General features: G+C 42.8%; 1 protein-coding gene across 1 annotated transcript in view; it reads left to right on the top strand.

The window, feature by feature from the left end:
• Positions 1–13,578, top strand: part of THEG (theg spermatid protein) — a 58,812-nt gene that overhangs the window by 28,275 nt on the left and 16,959 nt on the right. The window contains exons 3-5 of the mRNA XM_040321951.1: positions 1,987–2,053; positions 2,693–2,819; positions 11,481–11,664. Of these exons, the coding sequence (XP_040177885.1) occupies positions 1,987–2,053; positions 2,693–2,819; positions 11,481–11,664 (378 nt within the window). The remainder of the gene's footprint in view (positions 1–1,986; positions 2,054–2,692; positions 2,820–11,480; positions 11,665–13,578) is intronic.

Genomic DNA, 13,578 nt, shown 5'->3' with positions numbered 1-13,578 from the left:
CACATTGAGGCTGACTTGCTAACGAAATAGAGGCCATTTGCTTAACAAAGTACGTGTCCACTGAGATTAGAATGGAGATGAGCTTGGGCATCCTCCAAAATCATGTCTAGCCAAACTCACACACGTTCTTTTTTTACTCCAGTGAGCTAAAGGATGTGTCCACAGCTCATTGGAGTATTGACATCACCCTGGCTACCCAATGAAGATGGCCAAAGACCAGCATGCTGGCCTCAGAGAGGGATAGGGAGCATTGAAGGAGAGGTAAGTTTAGCTCAGATTTAAGTGTTATGTCTGTGTTATAGTGTGGCCCTAGCAGGGCTTTAGTTACACATTATCCTGATGTAGCGCTCTGGGGTTTAGTCAGGGATGCTCCTGACACATTTACTTGCCAGAAGTAGTTAACCATGGCCAGTTGCTAGAGATCCATTGATTTTGGCCTTGTTGAACTTTTCTCTTCTACTACTAGTTGGCTGGGCACTTGGTAGTACTAGATATGAGAAGGGCAACCCAAGGTCAAGTTATGAGTATATGGGATATCTCAGCCAATGAGCAGGGGTTTTCTTTAATCCCTTGGCCTGCTGGGAGAACCTATATATTCGGGTGAGGTCAGGTGATCTGTGTTCTGTACCACCTGGATGGCTGTCTGGGTGGACGTGGGTCCTATGCCTCCAGCTGCTAGGCCTGAGATTGGGCCTGTCCCGGGGATATCCAGCTGCTAGGCTGTGTGAGGGCCAATTCAGAAGTAAGAGGGCAGCGCAGGGTTGGGGATGTGGCTTGCAGTCCAACCAGAAGTGATGGTTCTGCCGGCCAGAGAACCTGTCAGTGGTCGGAGGTAGAAGGGAAGCTGTCATCACAAACACCTTTACCAGTGACAACAGTGGTAACTGAAGCAAGTACCGGAGCAGCATTCTCCCCAAATGGTGGATAAATGGGAAACTTCAGGCAGTGATCAATTCAGGGACCCAACCAGCGGATCAAGCCAGGGACCGAGCTGCTTAGCAGGGGTGAAGCTTGAGAAGTATCTGGGTTGCCAAGCTAGGGACCCAGCAGGGAAGAGTGGGTGACGCTTGAGGGAGATACCACCGCAAAGCTTTGAGGAGCTCCAGGGATTCAGTCAGTGAATCAGAGGGTCCAGTGAGAGACCGGGAGCTCAAGGTGCTGATGAACTACATGTGGAATATGTAGTGGAGAAAGGAGGACTATAACAATTTGTGTTAGGAACTGTTAAAAACTGTTGCCATAAGAGACAGCATTACTGCATGTGCAGATGTGGTGCCGTACTGGGGGAGTATTCCTGTATGGCTATCCTCCTATTGAAGTCTCGGAGTCTGCCAATTGAAATTGCAACTGCTTAAGGGTGTCCTGGCCCTAACCCCCCCCCCCCCCCCCCCCCTCAAAATACAAAAAGGATTGTTAAAAGAAATTAAAAAAAACATAGACACACCAGCATAATGGCCTTTTTTTGCAAGCTTTCATCATCACTTTTTAGAATGCTAGTTGCAGTAATTATAGAGGGAAAGCATGTTGTTTGATTTATACTCACTATTTTATGTTGTGCAACTGTACAGACCAATAAACAAGAAGAAGGAGAGTTGCTATCATATGACTAAACTACAGTGAGTAGTTTGACTCTTCTAAATATCCCCTGCACCCCCTTCCCCTTTTCCTGAATTTAGCCACAAATGGCCAGAAATGCTAAGATGGTTGAATACCAGTTTGCCTTTTTTAGCCTTGCTGACCTAGGCACTGGCCCACAAGTGCCATTATAGTAAATACAGCCCAAATGTATACATGCACCATGCACACTCTGAAGTTTTTCTGCTATTACCTACATTTTGTTGTCTAAATTAAAATACATTTAAAGATTTGGGCAGCAGCCTGTACATAGCAGATGTGTTGACAGAAGTGATGACTAGCAACGCTGTAAATATGTATTTCCACTAAAAGACAACATGCCAATCTCCTTTTATTATTTGTTTTCAACAGGTCTGACGGCAAGACAGGAGGAGCTGGCAAAGCACAGAACAGTGAGCGATATCTATATAGATGACAGGTAATATGAACAGCTGTGGGAGCTGGATAATATATTTAGGACAGTGTGGCTAATATACTAAGGCTGGATTCACACCTATGTATGCAGTTTTAGTGCTTTTTGCAGATTTGCACTACAGTCCATTTAACATGGTTTCCTATGGAACACGTTCTGTAGTGCAAATCTGCAAAAAGCACAAACAATCCATAGGTGTGAATCCAGCCTAAAGGAGTTGGGAATCTTCACTCAATAAGTTGTAAAAGATTGACTTTAATTATTGAATTGTGTGAAAAGCAAGTTCCTGTGTTTTTTATTTTTATTTTGGCTGAACATGATTGGGTATTCAGAATGTGCAAAGCTAAAATTTATTGAGTAAAAATTCCAAACTATTTTGGTAAATTTTTGTCAATGTGTAAAATAGCTATAGCTGCGTTACAAAGGAGACATTGTAGTACTTTATGACTGAGAGACTGGGTGATTGTTAGAAAATGTGTGTATTGAATATTCCTCGGATCAATAGAGATAAGTACGGTATGCATCATCTTTTACTGCATTTGAGTAGCTTGCTTGACATTCATTGAATGGTGGATGAGCATGTTGCTAGGAATGGAGATCTCTGGAAACAAATTAATACTCTTATTGTAATTTTTTTTTTTACAGACCATCTCCTATTTGGCTTGTTACCCCAAAAGCACTGCAAGCTGTCCCTTCTCCACGAGTGGAGAGACTTGCAGAGCCAAAGAGTGTTAGTCAGTACTGGATGGAAGACCGATCTGTATACAGTATTGTAAGTGCATCATGGTGTACTAGCATTTTAAGAAATATAGGCTCGATTCTCAAAACTTTATCACCAGGATAAGAATCTTTATTTGAGTTTTGACTGTACAGCTGTAACATGAACCTTATCCTAGTATTTTTAGCTTTGTGACCCCTATATGCAGGGCTGAATTTCTAACACCAGACACTGCAGGCCCACAACTTTTGGCTCCAGAAGAAACACCCCTCTGCCAGGATCACATCTTTTATTCAGGACATTCCCTGGTATTTCAGGGTCAAAACAAATCTTAACCAGCCTAGCGGTATTCCCAAGTCTGACTTGGGGTTAGATTTTTGTGCTAGGATCGGTAACCCCGAGTCAGACTCGGGCTCGCCTCGCTGGATCCACAGGCAGTGTTTACTTACCTTGTCCCTGGATCCAGCGATGCCACCGCGCTGTGTGAGCGAGCGGGACCTCGCTCGATTCACACAGCGTCCTCCTGTGCCGCCGATCTCCGTTCCCTGCGATGTTACGACGCACGGGAGCGGAGAACGGCGCCAAATTCAAAAACGTAAACAAACACCTTACATACAGTATACTGTAATCTTATAGATTACAGTACTGTATTAAAAAATACACACCCCCCTTGTCCCTAGTGATCTGCCCAGTGCCCTACATGTTCTTTTGTATAATAAAAACTGTTCTTTCTGCCTGCAAACTGTAGATTGTCCATAGCAACCAAAAGTGTCCCTTTATGTCAAAAATGGTTTTAGAGCAGCTAGAAAACAGCGATAATAAATTATAATCACTTGCAGAATTGTGCGATAGCGATTTGTGGGGAAATTCGTCATAAAAAATAAAGTAATGACAGCAAAAATTCTGCAACTGAGCAAATTTCAGTGATTTTTAGTTGATTACATTATTGAATAATTTTTATTATAATTATATTATTATTTGTTATAATTATTTATAATTATTTATTATATTATAATTTATAATTTTGTTTTTAAAAAAATGTCATACCCGGGATGCCTACTAGACTCTTGTTTGGTCAGATTTAAGTGAGTTATTCCTAAGAATTACAGGCCTACAGTATAAAACGCCAAATTTCCTTGAAAATAATGGTACCGCTTTCAGCACCTTTTTTCTGAAAGAATCATGGCCAAACCCAATTTTTCTTTTTTGACACGTGTTAGTATCACTGTACATATCTACAAGAATTAGGAGATCACCAGGATAACTACCCAGGGACCCTGCAATGATGGACAATAATGGCCACAGAACGGAGACATAAATAAAAAAAGTATTTTATTATCAAATAGATTAATTAATGTACTGTATCTATTTTTTAAGGCAAAGAAAAGTATCCCACTAGGGGGAAAAGCATTCACATACAAAATGTATATTATTCCATACAATAGTATAGATTGATGCAGTTCATCTGATCAGTCATTGTTTTGCCACAAACTTGGCTTCTTCAGGACCCAGACAATGACAGATTTAAGGGTTACCTTGAAAAATGCATTGTTAATAGCATGCTTGCATGATTACATGATTTGAATATATACACTAGAATGCATCATGTGCTCATACCAATGTGACCCAGGAAAGGACAATCCAGCCCAAACACCTGGGGCAGGCATAGAAGTACTCAACAATCAAAATAGCACTGAAGATGTAAAAGGACAGCCGTCCTGAGTAAAGAAATGTATCATATAAATAAAGATCTAAATTGCAAAATATATGTATACATATGGTGAGCAGGAGAGTGAACAATCGACTTACTGCACTATGCTTAAGGGTGACTTTGATCCAAGTTCATATACACATGGTGAGCAAGCATGTGTATATGAACTTGCATCGAAGTTGCACCAAAGTCATGCCAAGTCACCTGGAAAGTTGTGTGACTTTCAGGTTGCGGCTGTGTGAACTGGGCCTAAGATGTTGGTTTACTAAAACTGCAGCATTCAGAATCTGGTGCAGCTGTGCATAGTAACCAATCAGTTTCTAACTTCAGCTTGTTTAATCAAGCTTTGGCAATAAAACCTAAAGGTGATTGGTTTCTATGTACAACTGCACCAGATTCTGAGTGCATCAGTTTTAGTAAATGTCCCCCTTACTGAAACTAACTCTAACTGGCACACTGTGGTTGATTTATTAAACCCGGAGAGTGCAAAATCTGGTGCAGTTCTGCATAAAAACCAAACAGCTTTCTTTTTTTTAAACAAGATAAAAAAGATAAAAGATAATTGGCTACCATGCACAGCTGCACCAGATTTTGGACTCTCCAGTTTTAATTGTATCAAGGTCTTTTACATCTTTTGGTCTAATGAGAACCTCTAAGGTCAAAGATAGCCGACATCCTTCAATATGTAGTGGGTTGTGAGGCATAGTAGATGCAACGATGGTGAAAGTCATTGGGCGGCAGACACTTCTTGGATGTAAAAGAGGTTTCATTTCTTTTAACCGTCCTTTTTATATATTTTGAGGGAAAGAGGGTTAGGGGCAGGACAACCTTAGATACAGTAGTTGCAAACTCAATTGACAGACTTGGAGACTTCAATAGGAGAATAGCCGTGCAGGGAAAGGCCCCAGTAAGGCGCCACTTCTGCACGTGCAGGGTTGCTGTCTCCTGTGGTAACAGTCCTTTAACAGTTTCTAACTCAAACATATCAGCTCTTTCCGCTCCACTACAACTGCTCCTTGTAGTTCTTCAATACCGAGCTCCTGGTCTCTCACTAGTCCCTCTGATTCACTGCCTAGGAGACCCTTGAGCTCCTCCAAGGTTGACAGTAGTATCTCCCTCAAGCGTCACCCACGTTTTTCTGCTGGGTCCCTAGCTTGGCACTTCAGATACTCCTCAAGCTTCACCCCTACTAACCGTCGTGGTCCGTGGCTTGTCACATAAGGCTGTTCTGCAAGCGTCTCCTCCGCTGGTTGGGTCCCTGACTTGATTACCTGAAGTTTCTCGATTCTCCACTGTGCCCTTCGGGGAGAATATGGTTCCGGCAGTGGCTTCAGTTACTTACTTTGGTCCCTGGTAAAGGCAATTGGTCCCTTAGTGGTGACCGCTTTTCTTCTACCTCCGACCACTAACAGGTTCTCCGGCCAGCAGAACCATCACTTTTGGTTGGACTGCAAGTCGCAGTCCCAACCCTGCGCTTCCCTCTTACTTCTGGATAGGCCCTCACACAGCCTGGCAGCCAGATGCCCGGGGATAGGCCCAGTATCCAGCCCAGAAGCCTGGGGCAGACGACTCACGTCCACCCAGACAGCAGTCTGAGTGGCACAGAACACAGATCACCTGACCTTACCCAAATATATAGGCTCTCCCAGCAGGCCAAGGGATTAAAAAAAAAACCTGCCCATTGGCTGGGACACCCACATACTCATAACCTGACCTTGGGTTGCCCTTCTCGTAACTAGTACCACCAAGTACCCAGCCACCTAGTGGTAGAAGAGAAAAGTGCAACAAGGCCAAGCTTAGGGAGAAATCAATAGATCCCTATCAATTGACCAAGATAACTACTCTTGGCAAATAAATTTGTGAGGAGCTCCATGACTAAACTCCAGGGTGCTACATAGTAATTCAACCCCACTGCCACTAACACTCACTGTAATGTTTTAACACCAAGCATAGGCAGACAGCAAGGAGCTTAAACATGAGCCTGGTGTTTATTCAGCAGCATCAATATTACCCATATCACAGCTCCCCACCCCCATAATACATGACTAAAACTGTTAACTGTTTCCTAACATGCATATGGAACTAGGCATAACAATTGAACTTGAAGTATAACATAAAGCATACACATCATTACATCTTCCCTCTCAAGTATTAAACAATTAATATATGACAATGTCCCTTCATATTTTTGGTTTAATAGCTTGACCATAGCGAGAGAAAGTAACTGCTGGCTCATGGTGTCCTCATTAGACTCAATATCCATATTTAGAACTTCTGTGCCATCATGGGCTTGTTCTTTATCTCCATTGTCATCCGGTTTCTCTACTGATGTATCCGCAGCAGTGTCTGGATGAAGATGATGCCTGTTTCGTCTCAGTTTCTGTCTACACTTGTTATCAATTATATATGATTTTGGTGAATTGGCTTCTTTGATAATTCAAGCAGGTTCCCATGTATTTCCAGTGACTCTGTGTCGCACAGCTTGCCCAGCAGAAAGTGGACAAAGGGATTTAGTAGATTTATCAAAATACAGTTTTTGCCTTTTCATATTTATGATCCTCTGAGCTGTAACTCGCTCCTGTGGAATAGACTGAGGCCGCAATTTCTGTGGTGCAATAGGCACTGTGGTCCTCAGTGTTCTACTCATTAGCAGCTGTGCAGGTGAGCATAAACCTTCAATAGGTGTTGCACAATAGTTTAACAGTCCTAGGTACACATCCTGCCCTGATGATTGCGCTTTCAGTATAATGGATTTCGCTATGCCAACATACTTCTCTGCTAGACCTTTGGCCGGTGGGTGATAGGGACTTGTGGGTTTGTGCCTGATTCCACATTCACACAGGAAGTACTGGAACTCAGAACATGAGAATTGTGGGCTATTATCAGACGCAAGTTCTTCACACACTCCATATGACTGTTGATGCTTTTAAATTTCTCAGCTGCACTAGCTCAAAGTATTTGCTGTAGTAATATATTACTATCAGGTAATAGTTGTCCTCAAAATGAAAAATATCTGTAGCCAGTCTCTGCCAAGCCTGTGAAGGAGCATTCCACGGTGTAAGAGGTTCTATTGCATTGTGTTTTCGAAATGTCTTGGAGGTTTCACACTTCTTCACAAGTGTCTCAATATCAAAGTCCAAATTAGGCCAGTAGACCAACTTCCGTGCTCTGCGCTTACACAGAGTGATGCCCAAATGTCCCTGGTGGATTTGTTCCAGTACTTCTGCCTGCTGTGTCTTAGGAATGAGAATATGGTCACCCATAAATATGATATCCGAATGAATGTATAGCTCATCTTTCATATGCCAGAATGCCTGTAGTTCAGGACACAACTTCTTTCGTTTTTCTGGCCAGCCATTGCACTTGACATGAGTTAGTTTTTCTAGAACTTTATCCTGTTTGGTGTCTTGTCTTATATTCTCCAGTCGTACATCCGATATTGGAATGTTCACTAGTACTGTATGTACCTGTTCTTCCAACTCAGGTTCATCCCGTGCTTCATGTCCTTCTAGAAACACCCTAGACAGGGTATCTGCCATGGGAATTTCCTTTCCAGGCTTGTACTTTACTGTGAGATCATACTGTTGTAACTTCATACCAATCCGCTGCAGACGTGGAGGTGTAGAAGCTAGGGGTTTCTGTAGGATGTACTGCAATGACTTGTGGTTACGTTTCCACAACTACCAGGCGACCATATATGTACTGGTGAAATTTCTCACATCCATTCACAATAGCCAGCATGTCTTTCTCAATTTGGGCATAATTGGCTTGCGTTGTGGTCAGTGCTCGTGAGGCATATGCCACAGGATGTCCTTGTTGAGTCAGTACAGCACCTAACCCAAACTGGGATGCATCCACTTGAAGTACAGTGTCACAGTTTTTAGTCAAAATATTATTTTCCATGTTTACATCCCAACACCAAGCAGCATCCTTCTGTAGCAGTGTACGTAGCAGTGTTATCTGTTGAGCAAGGCCCTGAGAGAATTTGGATAGATAGTTGAAAATGCCTAGTGATGTCTCCCACTCCTTTCTGGAGGTTGGGGCCGTCATGTTAGTACGTGTCCAAAATATGTAACTTCTTCTACCCCAATTTGCATTTTGTTTGGATTGAGTGTAAGATTCTTCTCACGACACCGATTAGGCAAATCAGTAAGGTTTTTGTCATGTTCCATTTGATCCTCTCCATAGACCAGAAAATCATCAACTATTACTTCAACACCCTGTAGACCAGCGATCAATTTGTGTTATTTCTTTTGAAATATTTCCTGTGCAGATGATATACCTAAAGGTACCCTTGTGAAGCATCATTGACCCAAAGGGGAGTTGAAAGTGGTCAAGTAACTGCTGCCTTCATCAAGATGCAATTGCCAGTAACCAGAATGGGCGTCTAGTACACTAAATACTGTTGCTCCTGCTAGCTTGTGCGCTATATCCTCTATGGTGGGGAGTTTGTAGTGTTCTCTCATTATGACTTTGTTCAAATCACGTGGGTCAATGCATGTACGAATTGCACCTGTGTTCTTCTCCACCACAACCATAGAACTGACCCATTCTGGTGGTTCTTTGACCTTTTTTACTACTCCCAACTTTTCCATCCTAGTGAGTACTTGTCTGACTTTATCCACAAGAGTTAAAGGTATTCTCCTTGGGGCATGAATAAAAGGCTGTGCCCCCTCTTTCATACATATGCGGCTTACACCCGGGAGGCACCCCAGGCCCTTGAATAGATCACAGTACTCACGTATAATGTCTGCCTCTGTCAGACCTCTGTGCCCTCTGTGCCCACCATCCACAGTTATTATGATCTTCACAAGTCCAATCTCTTTACCTGTTCTGAGACCTAGCAAGGCTGGGGCTTGTGTTTCTGTGTTTCTATCACAAACAATTGTAAAACCTTTTCAGATCCCTTGTAAGAACATTTTGTATGACAGCGACCCATTACTTTCAGCTTTTCACCCCCATATCCTATTAGTTTTGGTAGGTCCTGAGTCTCTAAGGGGGATTCATTACTAAGGTGTTCCAGGTATATGTGGCTTGTCGTACAATTTACTTGTGCTCCTGTATCTATTTTGAATGTGATTGAAGTTTTGTTAGCCTCTATCTGTAATGTTACAGTTGCTTCATCTGCAGACTGATATGTTTTTTGTACTGCTGCCAGATATATTGGGGTGCAGTTTGAGTCTGACCCTGCATTGTCATCATTGTCCTCTATGGCGTGTACAGAACGTGTTTTTGAACTTCCAGTTTGTGAAGACAGTTTACACACCCTGGCAAAATATTCTCTTTTCTTGCATCTATTGCATATCTGTCCCCTTCCCATACAGACACCATTTTTATGGTGCATGATTCCACAATATCCACACGCTGCTTGTGTGTTACTTGTCCCAGTGTAATGGGTGCCCTTTATTCCTTTGTGTGTTCTTTCTTGCCCATATCTGCTGCTGTGATTTGCTATAGCATTAATCTGGGGCTGTGTTCCTTCCAGTACCTGCATGTCCTTTGACATTTCAAATGCTCGGGCAATCCTTATGGCATTCTCAAGATTTAAGTCTTCTTCCTGCAGCAGCTTTTCCTGAACTTTCTTAAACTTGATGCCCATCAGAATGCAGTTTTTTATCATATCTCCAGCATAATAGAAAGCACAATCTTTGGCAAGTATGTATCAGGTATGTAGGTCAGTGTATGTTTTAGGTAGGTAGGTCAGTGTATGTGTCAGGTAGGTGGGTCAGTTTGTGTCAGGTAGGTGGGTCAGTGTATGGGTCAGGTAGGTAGGTCAGTGTATGGGTCAGGTAGGTCGGCGTGTTAGGTAGGTGGGTCAGTTTGTGTCAGGTAGGTAGAAGGGTACAAGGGGGTGGAGTTGGGGTCGAGCTGAGGGGTGGAGTTGGGGTGGAGCCAATGGGTGGCAAAATTAGGTTTCACCTAGGGTGTCAAAAATCCTTGCACCAGCCCTGCCCCCAGATCACATGACTAAAACAATTAACTGTTTCCTAACATGCATAAGGAGCTAGGCATAACAATTGAACTTGAAGTATAACATAAAGCATGCACATTATTACACTCACTAAACTAGATCAAGCCCCCTCACTAAAGGAGAAGTCTGTTGTTTCTTTTCCTTATAGAGGAAAAACAACACAGGGAAGGGCTATAGAATGAATAAACACTATGATAGACAATCACAGAGATTATGTGATTGAGAGCATAGGTGTGCGCAGTCTATTGCATTAGGGTGTGCACCCCAAAAGTCAAATACACATGGCTTTCTCTGCAACCTCAGCTGCACGGGCAGTGAATAAATGAGAAGTGTTCTGCGCCGAGTGGCTTCCTGTTCATTCACAAACAGAAGCATAGTAAACACAGTTTACTATGCTTCGGGTATGAATGGCCACAGTGCGCAAGTGTTTTCATTTAGAAAAGGAAAGGGCTGGTAAATTGAATTTTTTTTCTAACCTGTTCCCATGCCCTTCATCCTAAAACATTCCCCACAGCATCTGGGGGGAGAGGAGGGAAGCCAGCAGGAGAGCAGGGCCAACAAGAGGGGAGGGGAAGCCTGGGCAGTAGGGGAAAATCGCCACATAGTGATTAGGGTGTGCCCAGGAACTCCTGGCACAACCCCTACGCACGCCTATGATTGAGAGCCTGTTCTTCTGGTTTATTAGTATGAGACCCGAAGTTGTTACTGATAGCTTGGTCTCAGTGCTGGGAGTTTGTAATTGAGCACAAGCAGAGGGACACATACTGCATATCTGGTGCCCAGGAATAAAGCCCACTAGATGTCGCATTTACGTTATGCGGTCATAAAGGCTTAACATATTGTGATAATGTGTAAATAGCCTTACATAAAATGACTATTCTAACTAATGGTGAAAACTAATATGTGATCAATACTGGGGAAATCTGCCTTTTTGCCTCTGCTGGCCTAATAGTAAATCCAACCCTGATTACAAGTTATATTGTAAATTTAGAATAATCACTTGCAGCCATTGGTGATTGCATATTTGTTACAGGTAACTGAAGAAGCTAAGAGAGCATCTGCTAGTGCACGCATTGTTCAGCTAGCCAAGCCAAGGAACCATACAGGCAATGGGATACCCAGCAGACCAGCGAGTAATCAAGATGAAGAAAAAGACAAAGAAAGCCCCAGATCTAATAAAACTGTGACTGCTTCAGCTAGAACAGAAGAGTTAGCAGGTAATATATGTATCAATACTATATCTATATAAATATAAATAAATTCATGACAGCAATAATTGGGCCATGGAATTAATGTTCCTTTTTCTTAAACACACATTTGTTACATGCATTTTTTATTTAATAGGAAATATTTCAGTTAAAGCCCATCTCCAAGGAAAGGAAAAATTCTCCCCCATACCGCAAGGGTTAAATGCTTGGAGGGCTGCAGAAAGCTGTTTTACTTACCCAATCCTTTGCTTCTTCAGCAGATTGCACTCTCCTCCCCTACGCTCTAGCAGTGGGATGTCCCTCAGACCCGGTTCACACTGGGGCGACTCGTCAGGTGACACAGCCGCCTGACAAGTCGCGTCCCATTGTAGTGAATGGAACCGTTCTAATAGGAGCGACGCAAGTCGCTCCGACTTAGAAAAAGATTCCTGTGCTACTTTGGGGGCGATTTGGGGCGACTTGCATTGACTTCAATACTGATGTCATTTTGCAAGTTGCCTCTCAAGACACCTTGAGATCGCCTTGCCGAATCGCCTCCAAAGTCGGGTCGCCTGTGTGTGAACCGGCTCTAAGTGTCCTCACAATCGATGCAGGGTTATAGGCCATGCATTGGACAGTTGACTTAAAGGTGAAGTACAGCCAAAGCTCATTTGGCTGTACTTCTCTTGTGGATCACAGGAGTACAGTTTGTTGTAAAAAAAATTACGTTTTTTTTAATGTCATTAAAAACGATCGTGTGTGGGCTCCAGAGCATTTTTCACGATTTGTAAAAAATGGCCATTAAAAATTTTGAACATGCACTAATTTTTCACAACGTTTTTAACGTTGTCATTTTTAACGTTGTAAAAAATGGTCGTGAGTGGGCTTTAACGACGTGAAAAAAACGTGCATGCTCAGAAGCAAATTATGAAACGGGAGCGCTCGTTCTGGTAAAACTAGCGTTCGTAATGGAGTAAGCTAGAGCATTTTTTTTCACGATCATGTGTAGGCAAGGCCGTTTTAACGATCGGGTTGAAAAAAATGTTTTTTCTAGACCATTAAAAATGTAATTTTTTACAACCCGAAAAACATTCGTGTGTATGCGGCATTAGTCTTTAACCCTCCTAGCGGTATTCCCGAGTCTGGCTCGGGGTAAGATTTTTATACCAAAATCGGTAACCCCGAGCCAGGCTCGCCTCGCTGCAGCCACAGACAAAGTTACTTACCTTGTCTCTGGATCCAGCGATGCCACCGCGCTGTGTGAGCGAGCGGGACCTCGCTCGATTCACACAGTGTCCTCCTGTGCCGCCGATCTCTGTTCCCTGCGACATTACGACGCATGGGGGCGGAGAACGGCGCCAAATTCAAAAAGGTAAACAAACACCTTACATACAGTATACTGTAATCTTATAGATTACAGTACTGTATATAAAAAATACACACCCCCTTGTCCCTAGTGGTCTGCCCAGTGCCCTACATGTTCTTTTATATAATAAAAACTGTAGATTGTCCAAAAGTGTCCCTTTATGTCAAAAATGGTTTTAGAGCAGCTAAAAAACAGCGATAATAAATTATAATCACTTGCAGAATTTAGCGATAGCGATTTGTGGGGAATTTCGACATAAAAAAATTTAAGTGAGTTATTCCTAAGAATTACCGGCCTACAGTATAAAACGCCAAATTTCAGCACCTTTTTTCTGAAATAATCATACTGCCAGGGAGGTTAAGTGAAGCCAAACTAAAGAGAGGGTACTTACCTTTGCAATGCTAGTGCCAGCATCTTATTCTGTGTGCCGGGTTTCGGCCATCTTCATTGATCACCGCAAGATAAGCTGACTTCTGCGCATGCACAGTATCTAGTCATCCAGGAACACAGCATAGGCTTGGCTAATGTAGGATAAGCTGTGCATGCGCAAGCTCAGTTTGCAGTCCAGGGATTACTGT

Source organism: Rana temporaria, chromosome 1 (genome assembly GCF_905171775.1).
Source record: "Rana temporaria chromosome 1, aRanTem1.1, whole genome shotgun sequence".
Classification (NCBI taxonomy): Eukaryota; Metazoa; Chordata; class Amphibia; order Anura; family Ranidae; genus Rana; species Rana temporaria.
This window is presented reverse-complemented; position numbering and strand designations above follow the sequence as displayed.